General features: G+C 36.6%; 4 protein-coding genes across 4 annotated transcripts; 1 reads left to right on the top strand and 3 right to left on the bottom strand.

Moving 5' to 3' along the window:
- Window positions 1–1,711: 1,711 nt before the first annotated feature.
- LOC120259360 (WD repeat-containing protein WRAP73) lies at window positions 1,712–4,870 on the top strand. Its single transcript, XM_039266947.1, has 6 exons — window positions 1,712–2,012; window positions 2,357–2,845; window positions 3,317–3,538; window positions 3,646–3,730; window positions 3,924–4,034; window positions 4,217–4,870. The coding sequence occupies exons 1-6, from the start codon at window positions 1,896–1,898 to the stop codon at window positions 4,591–4,593; spliced, it is 1,401 nt and encodes a 466-aa protein (XP_039122881.1). The 5' UTR covers window positions 1,712–1,895; the 3' UTR covers window positions 4,594–4,870.
- LOC120259361 (cyclin-U4-3-like) lies at window positions 4,833–5,519 on the bottom strand. The gene is made up of 2 exons (XM_039266948.1): window positions 5,211–5,519; window positions 4,833–5,116 (listed from the first exon to the last, which is right to left on the bottom strand). Exons 1-2 carry the CDS (start codon window positions 5,396–5,398, stop codon window positions 4,858–4,860), a joined length of 447 nt encoding a protein of 148 aa, XP_039122882.1. The 5' UTR covers window positions 5,399–5,519; the 3' UTR covers window positions 4,833–4,857.
- A 1,446-nt stretch (window positions 5,520–6,965) lies between these two features.
- Window positions 6,966–10,399, bottom strand: LOC120258078. The gene is made up of 2 exons (XM_039265423.1): window positions 7,432–10,399; window positions 6,966–7,381 (listed from the first exon to the last, which is right to left on the bottom strand). Exons 1-2 carry the CDS (start codon window positions 10,397–10,399, stop codon window positions 6,966–6,968), a joined length of 3,384 nt encoding a protein of 1,127 aa, XP_039121357.1.
- A 12,175-nt stretch (window positions 10,400–22,574) lies between these two features.
- On the bottom strand, window positions 22,575–23,569 carry LOC120258198 (ethylene-responsive transcription factor ERF039-like). Its single transcript, XM_039265555.1, has one exon. The coding sequence runs from the start codon at window positions 23,483–23,485 to the stop codon at window positions 22,667–22,669; it is 819 nt and encodes a 272-aa protein (XP_039121489.1). The 5' UTR covers window positions 23,486–23,569; the 3' UTR covers window positions 22,575–22,666.
- Between the last annotated feature and the right edge of the window lie 1,412 nt (window positions 23,570–24,981).

The raw sequence follows: 24,981 nt of genomic DNA, 5'->3' as shown, positions 1-24,981 counted from the left end.
ATGCGCATCAACTTGAACCCGCACATGACGTACAACATTAAAAAGGTTAAACAACACACATTCATGAAAAGCGACTATTAATCAATGTGTTATGGTGGGACTTAAACGAAGATCCCGATAGTTAAACACAAAAAGCGTAATAGTTGTACACTGACGTAATGTTTTTTTAAATGGTACGAGAAAGTCTCAAGTGATAAATATCAACCCCGTCTTTAAAGGATGTTTCTCGATCTCCTCCTCAGAGAATCCTCCTGAATCACGAAATCGTGAAAAATTTCTTTTCTTACCCAAGTCGAAATGCTCGCTTAATTGCTTGCCCGTCATCCACTGTCGAAGAATCCTCCGCGATTCGAGGCGATTATGAGAGCATTTCGACTAGCGAAAAAGATAGTTTAACTTGTATGCGTGATTGCGGCTAAACGATTCTCAAGATAAGGAAGAAGGTTCACGAAACATCCTTTCAAATAGAGTGGTTGTCCATGGGAAGAGGAGGACGAGGAGGAGGAGGAGGATGATGAGGGACGAGCGAGGTGGTTGTCCATGGGGAGGGTTCTTTACGGTTATTTATGGTGTGAATTCCACAAGCATCGCGACTCTTCATATCCGAGAAAAAAAGTTAAACGCATCGTAGCAGCGATTGGTGATGAAGCGAGCGGGTGTTCGGGAAAATTATGTTACCGTGCATAAATTTTTAATGCCGTCATTAATTCTTATGCACGGGATACCATAACTCTGCCACCGCCATGTGCCACTGCCACGATTCGGATCAAGCGAAAAATCGCCGTTTCTGCGAGACTTTTGAGAATTTACACGTTAATATGAATAGTTATACATGTAAAGATAACGTTAAGCGGAGATGGGAAGTATTACACGGATATGACAATTATTAAACATATTAGTAAAAATATTTAAACGTTAAACCAAGCTAGAAAGTCCTTCAAAAGGTTGAACATGATGTGATTTAGGGCTTTTTCTTTCCCACCATTTTCGAGGGCTAAAAATGGGATTTCACAACATGGACCCATTTGAAGTGAGCGGTAGGGGGTAAAAGGGAAGTTAAACACTAATGGAAGGGCTGTCCGGGGTGTGCAAAAGTAGGAGGGGGTTTTTGGGAAGTTTTGAAAATTACGAGGGGTGAACAGTAATTTTCCCTAAAAAAATCTATAATTCAAATTTATATCCTATATTTTATATTAAACCCACAATAACATAATAATTTATAAATACTATTAAAGTAGATGTATAATCTACTCCGAAAGCGATTCAAGGAAGAATAATTTTTATTTTTTTAATAACATTTAAGTTTTTATTTATATTACTTATAATATTAATAATTGAAAAATATTAATTACATTTAATTATTTATATAATAAATATCCATAAGACCTTTGAAATCTAAGGTATAAAAAAATTTCTATAGTAATAGTTTAATTATATTATTTTATATATGATATTGTCTCAAAACTCACAAAATTTTAAAAACTCCGATGCAAAGCCGGGAAAATGCCTAATAATAATTATAACTTGATCGCTAAGCTAAGCCAAGCTAAGAAAAAGAGAGATCATTATATAGATATGAGACAATTAATTATTGAATTATTTGTCGCATTGCATCTTAAATTTACCAAAAATATAAATCAAAATAGACAAATCTTATTTATTATATATTTTTTTTTTTGGGAGTTATTCCAATTTCCAAAATAATAACTAATGAACGTTGATGACTCAAGTGAGGCTTCATCGGCTTGTTCAGTCAAATTTAGATCCCGCGCGCGACGAGGAAGACCACCGTATCCCTTTGCTCCTTCTAGGGTTTCCTCAAATCGATGCTCGATGATGCCCTAGTGTCCGATTTCTCTGCCAGCGGGGCTGGATCTCCATAGATCCTGGAGGTAATGGAGTTCACAGATGCGTACAAGCTGACAGGACCTTGCTGCTTCTCCCCAAATTCCCGGTACCTCGCCGTCGCAGTCGACTATCGCCTTGTCATCCGCGATGTTCACTCCCTCAAGGTTCGTGTTTCAATCCCAGCTCATCGATTCCCAAAAGTTAATCTCTAGAAACCCTAGCTGTTGTTGTTGTTGTTGCAATCTCACCTAATTCGCGTGGAAAAAGATGAAATTTGGCTTGCAAGGTACATTATTTATAAATGCATTGCAGTTCAGCATTATCGGCTAAGAATGCAGTAGACCTGGTTCTATTCATTGTTCACCTTCTCCTTACCACTATAGGCAGCTCAAAGCCGGATTTTTCAGTTTCCAGCCACCAGAGTAGCATGGCCACATACAATCTAGAATATAAAGTTTTGACCACAATGTGCTTGAAGGAATGATATTATTGAATTTCTGTTTCGCAGGTTGTGCAATTATATACTTGTGTTGACAAGATAGGTTATGTTGAATGGGCGCTTGATTCAGAGTACATACTTTGTGGTCTTTATAAGAGACCAATGGTTCAGGCGTGGTCATTGACACAGCCGGAATGGACTTGTAAAATTGACGAAGGTCCTGCTGGAATTGCTTATGCAAGATGGAGCCCGGACAGTCGCCACATTCTCACCACATCTGAATTTCAACTGAGATTAACTGTTTGGTCGTTGGTAAACACTGCCTGTGTGCATGTGCAGTGCCCAAAACATGCTTCAAAAGGTGTTTCCTTTACCCAGGATGGAAAGTTTGCTGCAGTTTGCACGAGAAGGGATTGCAAAGACTATGTGAATCTTCTATCATGTCATACATGGGAAATAATGGGGGCTTTTACCGTTGACACTGTGGACCTGGCAGGCATTGAGTGGTCTCCAGATGATAGTGCCATTGTTGTTTGGGATTCTCTTCTTGAATATAAGGTATCAAATCCAATGAGCCATTAATTGCTCCTAGTTTTTCCTCTGTTTATTTTGTCATGATATTCTTATATAGTGTATGATTTGTAGCATATTGTCTCCTGCTGAATCTCCAGTAAATGTCGAAGTTTAATGATTACCTCTCTTTTCACTAAACTTGCTTTCATCTTTCAACAAATCATCATAATATCCTCTAGCATGTATGTGCTGATTTTCAAGGATGTGTGTTTTGTCATTCTCGGGAACATTTGCAAAGTCTGTTTTGTTTCAATGTTTACCCTTCTTCTCTTGATGGAAGACTTGGACACTGATGAGATTTTCAGCTTCTCATTTGCTTTATGGTTGCTTGTCTTTATAAATTGAATATTTTCTACTAATTAAAACTAGATGTTTCTACAAAATCGTTTTCTTAATTCAATTTGAGAAAAGAGGGCATTCCTTTGTCCTTTGAAGGCAAATCTACTTATGATGCAGGTTCTGATTTATTCTCCTGATGGGAGATGCTTATTTAAGTATCAAGCATATGAAAGTGGATTGGGTGTGAAAACAGTGGCTTGGTCTCCTTGTGGCCAATTTCTAGCAGTGGGTAGTTATGATCAGGCAGTACGGGCATTAAACCACCTTACTTGGAAGAACTTTGCTGAGTTCATGCATGTATCCACCATCCGAAGCTCTTGTGGGGCTGCAGTATACAAGGTAAAATACTCTCTCCAACTAAATACTTTTCTTGTTTATGTGTTGCTTTTGCGCAACTTCTACAAAAGTTAACTATTATTGTTAATTTTTTTCAAGTATTTTTTTAGGAAGTTGATGAGCCCTTTCAACTTGATATGTCTGGTTTGTGTTTGAATGATGACTTTCCTCACTGTATGCAAGGCAACGGCCCTGGTGAGTTGTAGGGCATAGGATAACTAGAGAAAATTCTCCATATAATTTTTTTGGAATTTGACTCATTTATAGGACTGATGATTAAAGCATCCACTAAAATTCTGAATTAAAAAACAATTTGATTAAGTTATGGAGATGTTTGTCATTACTATTAAGTTCTGCATTTGTTTAACATATGCTTCTTCATTTTCAGAGAGTGCTGCTGATGGAAACTCCAGAGTCAAGTACAAATTAATGGATCTTCCAATTAACTTGCCATCCCAAAAGGCGGCAATGGACAAGCCCAACCCTAAACAGGGAATTGGTTTGTGCTACACCCTAAACCTTCAATATGAACATCTGTACCCGTTTATCCTGCAAATTTTCTTCTCCTCTTTTGCTAGATCAATTAAGTAACTCTTTTGCTTGTTTAATCTTAAGAACCCTACTGTTTCTACTGACTGAATGCTCAAGAAAGTGTTGAATACTGATATAAAAATTGTACAGGTCTGTTGTCATGGAGTAATGACAGCCAGTATCTCTTCACTCGCAGCGATAACATGCCTGCTGTTCTCTGGATATGGGATATTCGTCGTCTTGAGCTCACAGCAGTTTTGATACAGAAAGAACCGATCCGTGCAGCTGCCTGGGACCCAACCTGCCCCCGCGTTGTTTTGTGCACCGGGAGCTCCCATCTGTATATGTGGAGCCCCTCTGGATCATGCTGCATCAATGTTCCGCTTCCAAATTTTGCCATCACTGATCTGAAATGGAATTCAGATGGAAGCTGTCTTCTCCTCAAGGACCGCGAGACCTTTTGTTGTGCTGCAGTGGTGCCCATGCTGCCAGGCGACATCACCGATGATGATAGTTCTGATGGGTAAAACATGTTTAATTTACCTATGGTTGTAATTTTTCTTTTTAGTTTTAAGTCAACTATCATCAGCAGATATCATCTCCAATCATACTGTGTGCGAATTGTTACATATATTCCAAACAATGTTGTAATTTTGTGTTTAAATTTCGAAAGCAATATGCCTGTTTATTCACAGTTGCAGTGTATGTATGCCAAGTCTGAAATTATACAAAGACTGCAATATAAAACCTAGTCCATGTGACTTTTTACAAACAAGATATATATTAAAAAGCTAAAAAAAGAAAGAAAAAAAAAATTGTCCATGATCTTCATGTGAATGTTGATGCAATCCTTCATAGCAGCAGGAAGGAGAAGGACAGATTTCAGAAGTTTTACTCATACTCATACTCATCCAGATGCAGATGTTCATATACTCTTCAGTTGATACATGCAATCTGTAGTCTATGGCAGCCAGAAACTTAGTTTCCAACATGTGCATCTCTGCCTTCGGCAACAACCCGAGGATCGCGAAATCAGGATTCTTATACTTTCTGCATTAACAACAAATAATATCTATCAGATAACAGATGATGAAAACTGAGAAAACTTCAATCAAAACTAAATGATCATCAATGTCACTCTTACTTGTTATGCATAAACTTCGCGGCGAGAAGAAGACTGGTGATGATGAAGTTGTGGATGCTATATGAGTCTATGAGGGCCAATGGATATCTTTTAGTAAACCTTCGGAGATAAATATATGCGACGATGTAACACGATAAACTGCAGTTTACTCTGGGCCAGATACGCTTAAGAAACACACGGATGGACATGTTCAGTGGCTGATGCAGCAAAGGAAAGGAAGAGGTTCAAGAGAGGAGAGAAGAAGGAGAAGGGAAAAGAAAAGGGATGAGAATTGGAGAAGAAGACAGGGGGGGCAAGACTGAGCAAAATATTCCTTGCTATCATTTACTCAATGATTCGGTTTATAAACGAATCACCATCACGATTGTAACAACCTGCCTGCTGTGCTGGCATTTCCACAAACATCTCACGTGCCAGAACAGTCCCACCAACAATAACAACCCCTCTAATGGACTTTTCTCTCCAGAAATTACAACCTTTATATAACCACTAATTCACTATATTATCTGCTAATTACTTAATACTAAAATCATTAACTCATCACAAAATCTGTGAATTTAACTCCTTTGACACCTTGATTCTTGCGATTACTCTTCCTGGTGCCACCTGCTGAGCCCCGTGCATCAATTGTCCCCCGGTTCACCACACCCTTGTCCTCAAGGGCAAATTCAGGAAACGTATCCTTGAAAGCCTGGGTATCTTCCCATGTAGCATCAGACTCCTGCTGTCCCTCCCAATGCACCAAGACCTGCGGAACAACCTGGGAACCATTTATAATATCCCGATACTTCATAACAGACTTGGGAGTCAAAAGAGGATGCTGGCCTATAAAATTTGCAGGTAATGGGTTGATAAATTGGTCTGGACTACCCTTGAACCTCTTCAACCGAGAGACGTGAAAAACATTATGCAGTTTAGCAGTCTCCGGTAATTGCAAACGGTAAGCTACCGCGCCAATTCGTTCCTCGATCTGAAAAGGCCCGAAGAAACGCATTGAGAGTTTGTGTGTTGTACGTCGGGCTAAAGAACTCTGCCGATACGGCTGGAGCTTCAGAAGTACCCAATCACCTGGGCAAAATTCCACATCAGTGCGCTTGGCATTCGCTTGATTCCTCATTCGAGTCTGGGCACGTTGTAAATTCTCACGGAGGGCAGTGATGACAGTGGCCCGCTCAGATAAGAGATCATCAACGTTCGCCACAGTGGAACTCCCAGTAATGTAGTCTGTCAATGTTGGCGGTGATCGACCAAAGACGGCCTCAAAGGGTGTCATGTTTATTGCCGAATGCCAAGCCGTATTATAATGCCATTCCGCCCATGGCAACAAACGCGTCCAAAGACGGGGATTGTCGGCGGCAAAGCAACGGAGATAGTCCTCCAAATAACGATTCAATACCTCGGTCTGCCCATCAGTTTGGGGGTGGTATGCACTGCTAGTTGCTAACATTGTCCCTTGAAGACGGAATAGCTCCTTCCAAAAATGACTCATAAAAATAGGGTCACGATCCGATACAATCTGTGCCGGAATTCCATGTAGTTTGATAACCTCCCTCACCAATATTTCTGCCACTTGAGGAGGCAGTGATAGTAGGCCCCAATGCCGCAAAGTGGGCATGTTTAGATAGACGGTCGACCACCACAACAATTGTAGTTTTGCCACAGGATGGTGGGAGACTAGTGATGAAATCCATCGATATTGAATGCCATATCTTCCCTGGGATCGGCAACGGTTGTAGCAACCCTTGAGGGGCACGATTAAAGCGGCTTGGAAGCTCGGCATGTGGGGCACTGTGAGACAAAATCACGGACTGTTTTGAGCATTCCTGGCCAATGAAAGACACTGGTGATTCGAGCCATGGTGCGCTGAATGCCAGCGTGACCCCCCGATGGCGTAGCATGAAATTCAGCCAAAAGTAATGGAATAAGCGCCGACTCATCAGGAATGCAGACTTTGTTGTTGAAGAACAAGATACCATCTCTAATTGCATAATTGGGGTGGTCACCAGGATTTGCTATAACCGCCGAAATTAACTGTGTTGTTTCAGGGTGAGCGGCATACGCGTGACGCAGTGCATCCCAAATAATAGGGTGAGGTTGTGAACTGGCGAACAGAGAATGATAAGATACACCTTGAACGCGGGACAGAGCATCTGCCGGTCCATTCAATGATCCTGGTTTATATTGAATGTCGAAATCATAACCAAGAAGCTTAAACAACCACCGCTGTTGGTCTGGAGTTTGAATGGTCCGGTGTAACAATGAACGAAGGCTGCGATGGTCGGTCTGAATTGTAAAGCGCCGACCGAGAAGATACTGACGCCATTTCTTGACTGCCTCTGTGATAGCAAACATCTCCCTGGCGTATGTGGAAGCGGCTTGAAGGCGCGGATTTGGTAGACGACTAAAAAGTAAGCCAAAGGATGGCCTTGTTGCATCAAAATGGCGCCAACACCAGTACCCGAGGCATCAGTTTGAACCACGAATGGTTCGTTGAAATTTGGCAATTGTAAAACAGGGGTGCGGGTTAAGGCTTCCTTCAATTGTTCAAATGCTTGAGTAGCGGAGGAGGTCCAGATGAACGCATCCTTCCTCAAGAGCTCTGTCAATGGGGCAGCCAATGTAGCATAGTGAGCCACGAACCGCCGGTAGTAACCGCAAAGCCCCAGAAAGCCTCGCAGGCCCTTTACTGAAGTAGGAAGCGGCCAATCCTGAATTGTTTGAATTTTGTCTTGATCAACAGCAACCCCGTCACCACTGATAACATGTCCCAAGTACCCAATCTTCGTGCACCCAAACTCACATTTGGAAAGTTTAGCGAACAGGCGATGATTGCGCAATCTCTCCAACACGTCGCGCAAGTGTCCCACATGAGAATTCCAGTCTGGACTATAAACAAGAATGTCATCAAAAAAAACAAGTACAAATTTTCTAAGTACTTGCCTGAAGATCGAATTCATCAAGGACTGGAACGTTGACGGTGCGTTCGTCAAGCCGAAGGGCATGACCAAGAATTCGTAGTGCCCGTCATGGGTACGAAAGGCCGTCTTCTCCACATCAGTGGGGTGGATTCTAATCTGGTGGTAGCCTGAACGCAGATCCAACTTAGAGAAGACGCAGGAACCGGCAATTTCATCAAGCAATTCCTCCACCGTCGGAATGGGAAAGCGATCCTTTACTGTGACGGCGTTGAGAGCTCGATAATCCACACAAAAGCGCCATGTACCGTCCTTCTTCTTCACAAGGAGAACCGGAGAGGAGAAGGGGCTCGTACTTGGCCGGATGAGGCCGTCGGTCATCATCTCACCCACCAACTTCTCAATTTCAGATTTCTGGAAATACGGATATCGATACGGCCTCACGTTGACTGGTGGCGCACCTGGTAGCAGAGGAATATGGTGATCATGCTCTCTCCCCGGTGGAAGGCCAGCTGGTGTGGAAAAGACCTCTGTGAACTCGCGAAGGAGAGAACTGACGGCGTTAATAAAGCTCAGAGGGGCATCCGAGTCTAATGGAATCGGGTGCGGGTCACTGGATGTGATGGTAAGATGATAGAATTGCATGTTGTCCGAGCCCGATTTTTGTAATGCCGCCGTCCGAATCAGATTAAATTGGGGTTGAGTAAGCCCAGTCAACCGAACCCGATTCCCATTGTAATTAAACTCCATCCATAAATTTTCATAATCAAATAAAATTGGACCTAATCGCAGCATCCATTGGACGCCTAGGACCAAATCAGCACCGTAAATAGGCAGTAATAAGAGATCAACATTAAATGTCGCACCTCCGATCATCAATGGCACGCCGATGCATTCACCCCCACAGGACAGCGCATCGCCATTTCCCACGGTGACCCGCATGTGTGCAGATGCCTGAATTGGTAAGTGGAGATGAGCGGCCAGTCGGGATTGAATGAAATTGTTCGTCGAGCCCCCATCGACCAGGACGACGACGTTATGGCCGTTGATTGTGCCGGCTAGCTTCAGTGTAGAGGGAACCAGTTGTCCCATTAAAGCATGGAAGGATATACTAGGCTCTTCTGGAATCACCATCTCTTCTTCAGGAGTCGTGGGTAGAGGAGTGGATTCATCCGGTGCAGGTTCCACATCCGCCGGCGGCGGATCCTCAGCATCCACCAACAAACAGAGAAACACGGCTGGTTTACACTTGTGACCCGGGACAAACTTGGCGTCACAATTAAAGCAGAGGCCCTTTTCTCTCCTCGCAGCCATTTCTGCCGGTGATAGCCTCTTGATAGGAAGAGGTGCAGGCCGGGGTCCTGGTGGTGTGGACGGAGCAGGAAGCAGCCGAGGATATGGTGGTCGATTGAAACTCAAACGGCCAGCGTTGCACTTATCCTCCACCAATCTTGCTAATCCCATGGCATCATGAAGAGAGGTTGGTTTCACCATATAGAGTTCCCGTTGAATCTCATCCCGAAGACCGGAGAGAAAACAGTTTAGGAGACTTTGTTGACTGAGGCCAGGAACACGATTGGACAAACCCTCAAATTCCTGGAGATAGGCCGTGACCGTGGAAGTTTGGCGGAGCTTGAACAATCTGGCTTCATGATTGATGAATGACGAAGGCCCAAATCGGAGTTCGATTTGGCGAACAAAGGATTCCCAATTGGACAGTTGAGATGTAGAATGGAGCCATTGAAACCACTGCAGCGCCGGTCCAGCCATGTAGAAGGTTGCGATGTCCAAGCGCTGGTCGTCGGGTATGTGGTTGAAGACGAAGTAGTGATTCATCTGAAACAACCAACCCATGACGTCCTCACCGGAAAAAGCAGGGACAATGATTTTGGGAGGACGGTTAAAAGAGCCGGACGAGTTTGATTGGAACGAAGGAGAGGGTAAGGCTAAGTGAGGATGATGAGGATGAAGTGGTGGTGATGGTAAAGGAAGAAGTGGAGGTTGGGACGAAGATGATGTGGATCTGTCAAGACTTTGAAGCTTTATCATCATCTCGGTGAGGATGTTTTGCTGGGAAGCCATCGAGCTACGCAGAGCTTCGAATGACTCTGCCTGGGTCTTGCGGAGGACTTCAAAAGAATCAGAATGGAGCTGCACCGTGGAACAAAGAGAGTCCAGCTTCGTGAGGGCAGCGTCGTGACGAGCCAGCTGTTCGGCCATTGCCGAGAGCTGATCATCTACAGCACGAGCGCGCGTCACCATGCCGTCCGTCATGAAGTCAATGAAAGCACCAAATTGATGCAGCAAAGGAAAGGAAGAGGTTCAAGAGAGGAGAGAAGAAGGAGAAGGGAAAAGAAAAGGGATGAGAATTGGAGAAGAAGACAGGGGGGCAAGACTGAGCAAAATATTCCTTGCTATCATTTACTCGATGATTCGGTTTATAAACGAATCATCATCACGATTGTAACAACCTCGCCTGTGTCTTGGCATTTCCACAAACATCTCACGTGCGTAACAGTCCCACCAACAATAACAACCCCTCTAATGGACTTTTCTCTCCGAAATTACAACCTTTATATAACCACTAATTCACTATATTATCTGCTAATTACTTAATACTAAAATCATTAACTCATCACAAAATCTGTGAATTTAACTCCTTTGACACCTTGATTCTTGCGATTACTCTTCCTGGTGCCACCTGCTGAGCCCCGTGCATCAGTGGCCTTTGCCGGTGAAACACTGTCAAGATCTTCAGATCTTGTATAAAGCTCTGGTCAGTGTATTGCACCAGTGATTCAAGTTCAGTGCCAAAGAAGGCCACAACTTGAGGCATGTTCCTGTATCTCTCTGCAGCCATTGATTCACCTTCTAATTTCTATATTGAGTGATTAAAAGTGTGAGTGATGGATGAGAAGTGAAATACAAGGGAAGGATTTGATTATATATATAACAGTGTGTAAACAGTGATTAGAAGTAGGAATCATAATCCTAAAAGAACTAGGATTATCTTGGATATGAATATAAACGGTTTTTTTTTTAATTTAAATTAAAATTAATGTAATAAAAGTGGATAGAATTCAAATTATCTTACAATTATTTAAATTTAATATAAGTGCGTGAGCGCTCGCAATAAGACAATTTTAAGCTGTTCAAATCACTTCAAACCCTCGCAAAAGGATATATTTATAAATTGTTAAACGATTCAACATCAAATGTCTAGTTGGCATAACCTCCCCTTGAATTGAGCTATTGATTTGCCTATCTATGTAAAACCGTATTATTGAATATAACCTGGGTAATTAATTAATGCAACATAACTTATTATTTTTTTAAAACTATTTATGCAAAAATCTATGAAATTATAGAGATTAATAATATATATATATATGTCAGTTACTGACATCCGCAAATGCACCGTTTACTATGGATGTTTAATAACAATCATTGGATCATCATCTAGCATCTATTATTTATACAAACAATGTATAAAATTAATGTGTAATTAAGATACTCTTTGGTATTGCTGAATATAATATTATTGTATACTATTTAACACTGAAAAATAAATCATAATTATTGCATGCAAATTCAATAACTATTGTGGAGATTTCTAAATTTAAAATCTATGGAGGTCTCGAGATGACGAGGAGGTTCTCTGTATGAAATATATATTGCTTAAAAGAAACTTACATTTATTAAAAATAAATAAAATAAAGCAACCTGAATATAAACAAAAAGTCGAACCAAAACTTTGTTACAAAGGAGGACAAACAACCACTAGAACAAATTTTTAATTTTGAGAAAACATATGTATGATAAAGAATTCTCACATGTTATCATACAATTGTAATATTAATAAATGCTCCCCTCCTTTTTTTTTTAGTTGTCACATTTTGGAGCTCTTCTCTGTTTATTTTTACTTATCACATTAGAAATTTTATGCAGTACTAAATAATTCTTTCTAAATTTACCCTTTAATTTAATGTATTTATACAATTTTCAATAAATCACAATCAACTAAACATTAAACTATATACTTCACTAGTGGAGTTTTAAATAGGGGTAGTTTTGAAAAGTAATGAAATTTTTTATAAAATACAGGTAATTAATTATTTTTAACCAATTTTTTTTAATCAGTGTGAATTAGGTAAAATTGACAACTAAAAATGAACGGAAGGAGTATATTTTAAATTAACTTTATTAATTCTACCTCTTCATATGGTACCTTGACCCTTTTCAAGGATCAACTACTACTTATATATATATATATATATATATATAAAAGCACCAAAAGTGAGCACCGGTCGAAAGAGAAAAGCTATTCTTGTTAGCAGTTGAACAAGACCACTAAAGCTAGCCACTAATATAATCTCTTACTATTGCTCCTGGGTTTGACACTAGCTATTTCAGAAAAAATTGAGGCAAGAAATTCATCTTGCCCTTGGCTTGTACCTCATGATTAATTCTAAACAAATAAAGTCATAGAACTAAAAGAACTAAACTAATTTATTAAATATAAGTAATTAAATTGAAATATTTTATACTATCATAAGCATTAAAAATACAAAATTAATTAATTATTTAAATTTTCAAACCCATAAATTTACTTCTTCTATGATCATCAAACATGAACAATTTTATTTAAAATTTGCGGCCAATATTTCTAGGAATATATTTCCTCCCCCAAACTTGTCTTCCCTTGATTGAAAACTTGATGATGTTCTCTCCATTCAGTAAAATATCAATCACAGCTTCAATCACAAACACTATTCTTCCATACATTGGCGCCACTCCCACTGGTGTGCGCTCCATCATCACTCTCTCCACACAATGCCCCAACTTCCTACAAAATCATGCATATATATATAATCACCAAATTAACAAGTGATAAATAATATATAAAATGAATGAATGAATGGATGCAATATATATATATATATATATAACAATGAATAAAAAGGCCCCTATATATAGTGCATACTTATTGAAATACTCCGCTATTTCCTCTCTCTTTAGAGGAAGTCCCTTTGAAAAAGTGATGAAAAGGGAGCGGTGATCCGCTAAGCTGGAAGAATATTGAATAACTTGAGGGTTATATTGCATGGCTAGCTTCTTAGGCATGCATGGTGACCTCACTCCTTGTTGTTTTGCAAAGCTTAATGCCATATCATAAGTATGAAACATATGGTTCATTTCCTCGTTGAAGATGAGAGTGCCAATCTCATTCAGTAAATAAGTTAATCCTCTAACCACTACATCACTGTGATGGTAAAAAAATTGAAGGTTGATAGGCTTCATGGAGAAAGCAGCAGTAAATGGCAGAGTTTTTAACTCATCTTTATGAGAAGGTGGTGAATCTTGACGAATAACTTTGAGAATGGCCTCTGCTTCCTTGATGAAACTCAAAAACAAACAAGTAGAGGTAGAAATATCTTGGAGGTGGTAAATGACTTTGATACCTATTAATTCAAGCCACATCCATAGAGTGATGATATTACGAGCCAATTCTGGAATACGGCCCATTGCCATGACTTCTTTGTAGAGTCTCCTGTCCATCTTGTGGTAAAGTAAGGTTTCATAGACGGTAGCCATTAATATATGAATGGAGAGAGTGAGGATATATATATGGAAGGGTATACATGTATGGGACTATTCTTATTATAATATAGTGTGTGTATATATATATATATATATTTGTTATTTTGAGTGGCACCTTTTTGGAAGAGAAGCCAATATGTATATATTGGTTGCATCGGTTGGACGTTGAAGCACCCATTTATTGAAACATTCTTTTGAGTGGCACCTTTTTGGAATAGAAGCCAATATATATATATATATATATGATATATGGCACCTCTTTGCATGCCGTTGTGACTTAACTTCACGTGAATACTAGAGCCTGGTTTGACTAGCTAGATTTTGACCGTTTGGCGCGCTGTCATGGGTTAGAAACGAGGAGTTTGGATCAATTACTGTTTGCCTTTCTCCCACAAACCCTCTTCATCTCTCTATGCGTTTATATTATATTATATTATATTATATTATATTATATTATATATATATGTGTGTGTGTGTTTATGTTTGATTTGTTAATTGTAGCTAGCGTTTTTGATTGCCCCCCATGCATTTACCTTTGGACTTTGGAGTTAAAACAAAATATATACTAAAACTACTCTAGTTTGGAGTTAAACAGTCAGCTGCCTAGCCTGCCTATATGCTGTGTTCTCTGGGGCGGCACAAAGTTTAACTAACCACCACGTATACACGTCCAATCATGCACTGAACTAACTGGCTATAGTTAGCTTCACCGAAGACCTAGCTTCTAGCTAGCTAGTGTGACTCATTGTCCGGAGGGTACAGTGATGATTTCTGGTTCTATCTGGGCTCCAATCCATCAACAGTAAACATTGTCACCTATGAGAGTACCATAAACTCATTATTATTTATTATATATTTTGGGCTACATACATGGAATGCTTCGCATTCAAACTTGCATGCACATGTGTGTCTTATCTATTTATTTACTTCAGTGAATAGTGAATACTTGTATGCTTACGTAGTGCATGCATCATGCATGCCCTGTTCACCATTAATTAATTGATTTGAATGACCAACAAATGGCAAGTTTCAACACAACCACTTGCCGGCAAAAATCTTGTCATTTTGTGTCACGTCTGAACATTGACGAGTCAATTAAAAATTAAAATTGAGGACAAAGTTTTTCATAACTGGTGTACATAATAATTATGTGGATTCACCATAATGTTGTCACACATACATAATTGAGATGTCAATTGTCATTTGTCATGTCTGTTGAAAAGGGTTATAGTAGTTGATTGATTTTATAATTGTACTGTATCATGAAATCAAGATGATGAGGTATATATATATGTGAGAAAATCAATTTAATTTTTTTTAATTATAGTGCGCTTAAATATGATGAATATAGCCCCACAATTTTCCAGTACAGCATCTTCATTTATGAAAAAGATAGATATTGGTCTCCAATGTACTCATGATTTAAAAAAAAAAGGTTAATTTTTAGCATTCCACTGCAGTTAATTACATTGATAAGTATAATCTTTATTCACTGTTACGTATTAAAAAAATTCCAAGCTTTACAGCATGCATATGCATGAATTTCAATGTTAAATTAGTTCTATCTCATTGATCATATGTTTATATTACAAGAACAATTATCAGCTTCAAAAGAAGCAGCTTCTATTAGTTAGAAGATCTTACCCACTTGTTTTCTTTGAATCATTGAAAGTGATAAGCACTGTATCCAATGACCCACTGGATATTGTTGTCTCAATATTGCCTGTTTGGTTAATGCTAGCCCTCTGGGATGATGTACACTCATTATAAGATCACCTATATTCAAGTACTGTTCATCCACTATTGTGTTTGTATGTGTATGGTGCTGTCTCTTTTGAGCTCTTTTTTTTTTTTTTCCCTTTTGTTTTAATCTTGTGCCTATAAACAACCGACAAACAACAGTGATAAGGCTGGCTGTATATCTATCCTTTCAACTTTTAAGATCACCTGTTACTGCCACTGCTTTCCTATGTAGCATTTGACCATGTGTTTAATGTTGCCATTCTTCTAAATATCTTTCTCAATATTCCTGTATATATATACACAGTGTGCATGCAAAATTATTAGTACTTTTCATAGTCTGATCATTGCATTGGTACATGGAGAAAGAATTTTAAAGAGGGTGATTAAATATTTAAAAATGTGAGTTGTTTTAATTTATCTAATTTCAATTGACATAATGTTAATATTATTTTTGACAAATATAGTTATTAAATATATGAAAAAAAATTCTAAGGAAGTGATGAATGAAAGGCATTTAGCTTGAGAGATGATGATCATCATATTCCTCATGCATGTCTGGCTTTACCCTGACCGTTTGCATGCATTATTGATCACAAAATTGTCCTATTGATCATGTTGGTACACAAGATTAATTTCTTACATGATTGATGTCATGGAAATTGTTGGGTCCAGCCCATTTGTTGGGTTGGCCCATGTTTAAAAATTGAAGCTATGTTGACTTATGGAGGAGGGCTTAAAGGGAATTTCATCAAGGGTAAATGCTCTCATCTTTGATGAGAATGAGGGTGTGACTATTCATGGTTTTTTTAGGGGAAAAAGAAGAATAATCTAAGGAAGAGAAGGAGGAGCTAGGGTTCTTGGAGAAGGCGAGATTGGAAGGCTTCATCGCCGGATCTCTCCTAATCCTTTGGTTTGATCCCTCAACTCTCATTCCTTGAGGTCCCTTTTGTGAACCATCCTAGTGTATGGATGATGTATGAGTGTTGAATCTCTTTTCTTGTGAAATTCATGTTCTTTGCATGTACTCCTCTAGTGAGCTGAGAGATCTTGTTGTTATCCCATAAGTCAACATAGTGGAAACATGTTTAAGAGGCTCAAGGGAGTCCCGTGGTTTTTCCCTCGATTTGTAGGGTTTCCACGCTAAAAAAATCGTTTCATGTGTCATTGTATGTTTGTTCATCTCATTCTAACTTGAATGAGGGGTTTAATAACTTTTTATGAGTTGTTTTGAGCTTTTCGGGCGCTCGTAGAACCTTTGGGAGGAGCTTTGAAGCCCTCAGGAAAGACATTGAATGCATTTTGCAGCTTATGCGGGCTCGCATACTGGGCCGCACTGAATCTCCAGTGAGCTTCACGGGGTGTATGCGGGCGCATGACCCCCCGTATGTGAACAGTGTTTTTGCTGCAGTGTCGTGAACAGTACCTGGTGAGCAGTATTTTACTACAATGAACAGTAGCAATGCTACAGCATATATTGCTACAGTAAATTCCGCGGTTTTTCACTGTTTCAAAACCCATTTAAACCCCAACAGAAATACACTAAAAGTTTCATGTTATTTAATTATTACAAATTAAGATTCAAACTTAATTATTTCAAAATCCAAGAAACTAATATATATTATATTATATATAGTACTACATAATACTATAATAAAGTTTGGACACCTACATGCATGGTCATTGTTTTGATATAATAAATTTGAGTTACGGAGCCCAAGATTAATTTCTTACCTGATTCCTATGGAAATAAACCAAGAATTTTATGATATTTAATTATTACAAAGATTCAAAATTTTCTAAATCCAAGAAATTAATATATATATATATATATATATAGAGAGAGAGAGAGAGAGAGAGTCCATAAATTAGAGGGTCAAAAATAAGGGTAAACTGGTGTAATTTATTATATTACTGTTACAGTCATAATCGATCCATTGAAATGAGAATATTGTACATCTCATTTTTTTTTTATTTTTTTAATAGTTTTTTATCCAACTTTTATACTCTTTATAAATCACTATTTATTAAAATGAGTAATCTGAAATTGTTGGATCCAAATCTAATGGCCGGAGGATAGATGTTTATAAAAAAGGCATGTACAAACATTCAGAAATGACCAGACCCCATTTACATATATATATAGTACTACATAATATAATTAAGTTTGGACACCTGCATGCACGGTCATTTTTTTGATATAATTAATTTGAGTTACGGAGAGTCCTTTGGATGTAAATAATTTTGTATTTTATTGTTCCTGCAGTGCTTGATATTGATATAAGATATAAGATATAAGATATAAGATATATATGTAGATATATATATATTGGACAAGCATTGATGGCAACTTAGGTGGTCCGTGAATGAGATTGAATGGGCTACAACTTAGCACATGAAAATCAAGGGGTGGTTCTTTTGTTAGGTAAGGAGAGTTTAGCCCCTGAAACAAAGGTATCTCCTTGATCTTCATACTAATATTCAAATTAATATTTCATGAGTGTGATGTATGGTTTTGATATAATTCTTATTTAGGAAAAAAAAAAAATTTGAAAGTGCATAACTAAGGGGATTGAAGACAAGAAAATATTTAACAAAATAAAAAGTTTACCTTTGCCTCTATAACTAGCAAAAAATTTTAATTAATTAAGTATATAACTTTCACTAAATTTTCATGTATATCCTTCAAAATTTGATTTGTTGATATAAATATACTATTTTGCATTATATGCAACATCAAAATGTATTATAAATTATATAAATATTTATTTTGTATAATAATAAATATTAAATTTTATTTAAATCACTAAACTACCCATGATAATTTTATTGTTTATTTATATTTAATAAATAAACTGATTTAATTTTTTTAGATATATATATAGTTGCAAAAGTACTAATAAATGATTATTAATTTTTTTAGTATTTAAATGTAATTAAAAAATAGGCTTAAATTTTTAAGGGTAGCTATTCTAAATTATTAATTAATCTAATGACAATAAATTTTTTTTAAGGAGTATATATATATACAGTTATTTCTAGTTATTAATTTAATATACAATAATATATTTTAATAGTGTATACAGGGTTAAAAAAAATCAAATTTTAAAAGCTATGCATGATATTTGCCTTCATGGAGGGGTATATATAATTTGGTTTAATTTCATATATATATATATATATATATATACAGGGAAAAACCCTAAAAAAATAAAATTAAAAAGCCATAGATCAAACAAAAATGAAGTCACGGGCAGAAAACAAATATTAAATAAATTTAAAATGTTAGAACATAACTCCAAACTCATGCAATAGTAACTCTTGTATTTTTGCATGTACAAATTAAATTATTTTCAATATATATATATCCAATCATAAACAAGAAAACAAACTAAATAAGAAGTTAAACATCACAAGAAACAAAACATGTCAAAATCAACCTTCATAGTAATAATGTGGCCCAAAGAGCTAGAGGTTCATCTTTGAGCTGAATCAAAACCAAAAGGAAAAGAACACAATATATATACTTGTCACAAAGGAAGCTTCCTTGCAGTTCAAAGCCCTGTGCATGCAACTACCCTTAACATAATTTCTGGGGACCCTCACAGGATCCTTTCTTTATATATGTACTAGTACTACTCCTCCATTCATCATCATGCATGCCCTCAATGGTTTTTAACTATAAGACAAGACAAGCTCTCCCTTCCCTTGTGCATGTGTAGGGTTCTGCTCCATTTAGCTTCTTTTTTGTTTTTAAAGAACAATCATATATATATATATATATATATAAGGTACATACAGCAACAGGGGACTTTTACATAGTCATGGAATTATCACCTCTATAAACTTTTGATCTTTTGTCCTTTGATGCTTTTTCTGTTTGTGCTCTCTATGGCCCATTTCTGTGTATTTGTGTGTTTTCACTGTATTGCACTTGCAGTAGTACATACTATATATATATATTTAGGAAATATATATATATATATATATATGATGCATATATTATTTCAGAGGTCTGATCATTGAATGCATGTCCAAACTCTATCTTGTGTGTCCTTTCTTTCTAGACATGGTGCTATACACTGTAGCCATTAGACTCTATGATTGAGTTCAAAGATTATATATGCTCTTCTTTTCACAGGATAAAGTTTTGTATTTTTGTTATCATTTTTATAATAGAAAAAGAATAGAGCTCTTTAATCCTATGATAAATTAATTAACCAAAACGCAAGGAAATTGGCTCACTTAAATATAACTTGATTAGATTATCAGGACCACCACCTTATAAAGATGAAAGTGGACTTATGAGATGCATTCATTGAACGTTAAGTTTTTGGCAATATTGAGTGGTCTCTATTGTCAATCACCATCATATAAAAAAAAAATTATTACTTCATGATGAAATAATAGATTATAGTTTAGCTTTCTATCTTTTCTGTTTACTCTCATATATGTATATATATATATATATATGCAAAAAAATTCATCCGGAGTAGTAGTGTGGTCCGGCTGTGATGTTAATTTTATGGCATTCAATTGACTGACTGGTCATGATAGACTGAATTAAAGTTTGCTGCAGGACTGGCCATTGATGAGTTGGATAGTGTTGAAAGCTAGTGTACTTGCTACTATGTCTCTTTACACACTAGACTTGTTGGTGAGCTAGCTACCTAGCTGTTCTATACTTAAAACTATCTCTTTGTCTTTTTCCTCTCCACAAATGCTAAATTGTACTCATGTCCCTCTGATTTTGACTTACAACCTTTATTACATGTATATATACACACATATACATATATATATATATATTGGTTTTATTTTGATACTAAATATTTATATATATATATATATATATCATGTACTAGCTATATATCTTAGTTAACCAACCAGTAAAAAAAGAAGTCAAGAGATGAAACTTGCATTCAAACAAGAAGAACTTACTGCAGTACTACTGCTTGTCAATGAAGCTCCTTCTCAGGGCCCCCTCCCTTAACTTTTCCTTTCCTTTAGTTTTCTCTTTTGTGTTCTTTGTCCCTTCTCTTTTTATGGACTGTCTGACTATATATATTATTTTTCTGCTGTTCTCTCCCATTGCATGTCATCCTATTAACAGTATCCTACAAATCAATTTATATTTAATTTGCTTCCAACCATTAACTTTTTCTTCTAACTCTCTGCTTGCCAATATATATATACATATATATATATTTGTGTGTGTATATATATATAGAGAGAGAGAGAGAGAGAGGGAGAAAGGTATATGTATATAATAATGAGTATATAGTTGGAAGGAGTTGAAGAATCTGAGCTGATGTGTTTGCACCTGATTTTATTCCTTTCTCTGATTGGGTTCCAAAGAGAAGGAAAAGAAAATAGATATAGAGATATATAAAGGAAGAGAGCAACAATTAAAGCACAATTAGGAGAAGGAAAAACAAGGCATAAAAAGCAAATGAGTATCTCAAGGTGGTGGGAAAAAGAAGCATATGATGAGCTTCTTTACAACATTAAAGAGAGAAGCTGAGTGTGATCTTCATACATTTTCCTTCCCCTTCACCCTTAAAATCAATCTCTATCTTGTTTCAACTTTATGCTTTGCTTGTGCTCACCCTTATCCTCCATCCTTTCTTTTCTCACCACCATTAATTCTCCTATAACAAGCTAACAAAGAAGAAAGATATGAGCCATTCATTCATCTGTATATTTCTGTGCATTATATATATATATATATATATATATATCTTAACATAATATATACACATATATATTTATGGTATTCTTTTCTTATTCTTATTCTTATTCTTATTCTTTTTTAAGTACTAGGAACACTGAGATGGCACATCAAAAGGGGCTATATATATATATATATATATAAATCACATGAGAACAAAAACCAGTAAATAATCTTTCTACTGTGGTTTTGTTTGCATGAGAGTAGATTGATTTTTCCAAAGGGATATAATTCCTTGGAAATACCTTCAAAGGTGAAACATTTCCTGATCATTGATGCTAAAACCTTATGATGTATCAGACAAACGCATGTGAATATTGTATGTTTGAGCTCATGACAACTTTCACAAGAAATTTATTAAACTTATATCAATTTGATAAACTGCAGGTTAATAATTATTAAGATATATGAGATTAATTAAAGTGGCATTGCAGGGTGTCCACTCATTTGTCAAACCTGAAAAATATCTCATTTGAATGTCATATTCTTCATGAATCCTTGCATGTTAGATGAACACCATTAATGTCTGTACCATTTGCTACAAACTTGTTAAAGTTCAATAACTTAGTCTTTCAAAAGGCCAAGGGTTGGTCTCCTTTGTCACTATTCATTTATCATCTTAATTGACCCAAAATAATATATCTATATATATACACACATATGTAATTATTAACCTTTTTTTATAAATAAAAATATATATATATATATATACATATATATAAAGGCACATTACATGTGCTTGTTTTATGCTCCTCATCTTAAAATTGAGATTGCTAGGCTGTGTGTCCATGCACACAGAATCAGCCCCCAAAGTCCAAAGAGGTGCCATCCACTATATATATATATATATCACAATTTCCACCTGGCTTGATTACTCATATTTACTTGTATTTTCCATTAAAACAATTTTGCAATTTGAATTAACCAATGGACCCAATACATGTGGCCAAAATGATTGGAAGAAGGACCAAGAGCCAATAATAACAATAATCATAATAATTTAAATAAACAAAAATGAATAAATAAAGTTAGTAAATTTGTGTGTAAGTGATGTCATTGAGCACTGAGTCCATTGGTGGATTACTTAGGGCCCTTAAACACAATCTTTAAATCAATCTCCCTTTGTTGATAACAAACACTTTCACTAATAAAGATCAAAGAGAATGGAATTTGCTTAGCTATAACAACACCATGTTAAGCCATCATTATCATAAAAAGAGATATCAAGAGCTAGCTAGCTAGCATATCCATGATCTCTAATTACTTCTCCATTAATCCATTATATATATTTTCAATTAACACATAAAAACTAATAATTAATTAAACAAAACAAAACAAAACAAAACAACAACAACAACAAAAACAAAATCATAATAATAAAAAAACAATAATAATAATAATATTAATAACAGCAGCAAATGGAATGGAGTTTCCAAATTTAGCAAAGAAGTATACAAAATACATGTTAATTAATTAATAGAAGTCCCAAGATGAGGAAGAGGATGAAGATCACAAGAGAAGGTTTCTTCAAGCCAAGAAGATGAAGAAGAGGAGTAATAAAATCCATCTCTCAAGTCAAGAATGAGGTCCGGGAGATCGAAGAAGAGAGTGTCGTCGACCGGAGAAGAGTTAGGAGGAGAAGAAGAAGAAGAAGAAGAAGTAGTAGAGACAGTAGTTGGAGAGAGGAGATGATCATGATGATCATCATCATTAACTTCAGTGAACTTAGTAGCATTGGCAGCTTTGGCGGCGGCGGCCTGGATGTCTTTAGGGGAAGAGGTGGCAGGGCGAGGGAGGAAGGAGGCGAGTTCGGGGAAGTTTAGATAAGCAGACTGGCCTTTGATGGTGAGAGCAGCGACGTCATGAGCTCGTGCGGCCATTTCTGGAGTTGGGAACGTGCCAAGCCAAATTCTTGATTTTTTCCGAGGTTCACGTATCTCTGATACCCATTTCCCCCAGTTGCGCATGCGTACACCTCGGTAAGTTGGATGCTTCTTGTTGTTGTTGTTGTTGTTGTTGTTGTTGTTATTGTTATTGTGACGAGTTTTGTTGTTGCATGATGATGATGAGGATGAAGAAGAAGAAGAAGAAGATGGTGATGATGATGATGATGATGATGATGATGAAGATGAGCTTAGTTTGTTGTTTTGGTTGTTGGTGGGTAATTCATTAATGTTTGGTTTGGGGTGGTCTTTGATGGGGATGGAGGAGGAGGAAGAGGAAGAGTAGGAAGTGGAGGGATTGGGATTGCATTCTTGAAGTTGGAGAAGGAGAAGAGGTTCTTCCATTGGTGGTGGTGGTGGTGGAGGTGGAGGTGGTGGTGGTGGTGGTGGTGGTGGTGATGGGAGGGAGTTGGGGAGTGATGGTAGGGGTTTTTATGATGCTGAAATGAGTGAGCAGTGGGGAAGCAGGAGAGGAAAGAGATGCATGGGCCCATGTAGAAAAGGAGTGTGTAGTTGTGGTATTACTCAATGCTTGCTTTGAATGGGTTTGCTCTTATTTACTTACATGCACTTTGGTATTTTTTATGTTTGCTTTTTTAGTTTTTCTCTTTTTTATTTTACTTCACTATGTTTCATTAATATTGTTTTGGAAGTTTATGGGGGTTGCATTTTGTTTATCATGTTTTATAGAAGATGGATTTTTTTTTTATTTTTTGTAAATTTTTTTTTGAAGTGGAAAATCTGTCAAATTAATTAGAGCTAATATCATTTATTTATTTATTTTTCATCCATGTAATTTAACTAATTTAATTTTATTAAAAACATTGGGCATATAGATTACTATTGGTAAATTTCGTTTTCATATGACTTGCCTATTTCTTATTTTGTTGTACTTCATGTGATCTAATTAATTAGAGTTGTGTAATGTACAATAATAATTAAATTCACGATCAGATACATGCATATTATATTACAAATAATAAAGAAAAAAAAATCAAAATAACATTTAACTTTCATGGTACATATGAACTAATGTTACAAATTAAAGCAGAATTATCAACCCAAAGTAAACAAATTATTAATTATAACTCAAACATGGCATACTATAAAAAAGAAAAAAACATAATAAAAATCATTTATGAATGTAATATTCCATGTCTCTCATTTCAAATACAGAGAGGTCTTAGTGTCCTTCCTCAATGTGGTCCTCAACTTGTGACATGGCATGTAGATGCCATTCTAGTGGTTTACATTGCCTTTAGTTTTCACAGTAATGTTTCATTAATATTTTGAGGTAATAAGCAAATCAGATTGAGACTTGAGCTCATACAAGGGACCTATTTGGGCTAATAGATCCGCAATTCACGTGTCTTTAAGCTCCCATTTAACCTCAATAATGCATGGCCCCATGCATGCTCTCTATTTCAAAACCATCATTAAAAATTCACAATTTCTCATTAAACTACTTTACTAGTACACACAATTTGTTTTTTGAATCACAACTTTAACTCCTTAATTTTGAAGACTCATTTCCCACTAACCATGTGGAGAAGCCACTTGAAATTTGACCACTGTAGAGGAAATTAAGATGATAAAATTTGACCACTGTAGAGGAAATTAAGATGATAGCTCAATCTAGGTGTAAAAATCACATTGTATTTGAGACTAATGAAGATATCGACTAAAATAAAAAATGACATTGTTGACATCTTTAAAATTTGAGTGATTGCAGAGAAGTGAGATAAATGTATTTTTTTAAGAAAAAATTTTTAAGTTTATTGTAGTAGTAAACAAAAGAGTTCACAATCTCTTTTAATCAAATGTGTGTGATTTTCAAAAGT

The sequence above is a fragment of the Dioscorea cayenensis genome, chromosome 4 (genome assembly GCF_009730915.1).
Source record: "Dioscorea cayenensis subsp. rotundata cultivar TDr96_F1 chromosome 4, TDr96_F1_v2_PseudoChromosome.rev07_lg8_w22 25.fasta, whole genome shotgun sequence".
Lineage (NCBI taxonomy): Eukaryota > Viridiplantae > Streptophyta > Magnoliopsida > Dioscoreales > Dioscoreaceae > Dioscorea > Dioscorea cayenensis.
This window is presented reverse-complemented; position numbering and strand designations above follow the sequence as displayed.

Coding starts and splice junctions, on each gene's coding strand:
- LOC120259360 (XM_039266947.1), top strand. CDS start 1,896: ATGGAGTTCACAGATGCGTACAAGCTGACAGGACCTTGCTGCTTCTCC. Junction 2,846..3,316: donor ATTCTCTTCTTGAATATAAG/GTATCAAATCCA, acceptor CTTATGATGCAG/GTTCTGATTTATTCTCCTGA. Junction 4,035..4,216: donor CAACCCTAAACAGGGAATTG/GTTTGTGCTACA, acceptor AAAATTGTACAG/GTCTGTTGTCATGGAGTAAT.
- LOC120258198 (XM_039265555.1), bottom strand. CDS start 23,485: ATGGAAGAACCTCTTCTCCTTCTCCAACTTCAAGAATGCAATCCCAAT.
- LOC120259361 (XM_039266948.1), bottom strand. CDS start 5,398: ATGTCCATCCGTGTGTTTCTTAAGCGTATCTGGCCCAGAGTAAACTGC. Junction 5,117..5,210: donor GCGAAGTTTATGCATAACAA/GTAAGAGTGACA, acceptor TTGTTAATGCAG/AAAGTATAAGAATCCTGATT.
- LOC120258078 (XM_039265423.1), bottom strand. CDS start 10,399: ATGACGGACGGCATGGTGACGCGCGCTCGTGCTGTAGATGATCAGCTC. Junction 7,382..7,431: donor CAAACTCCAGACCAACAGCG/GTGGTTGTTTAA, acceptor AATATAAACCAG/GATCATTGAATGGACCGGCA.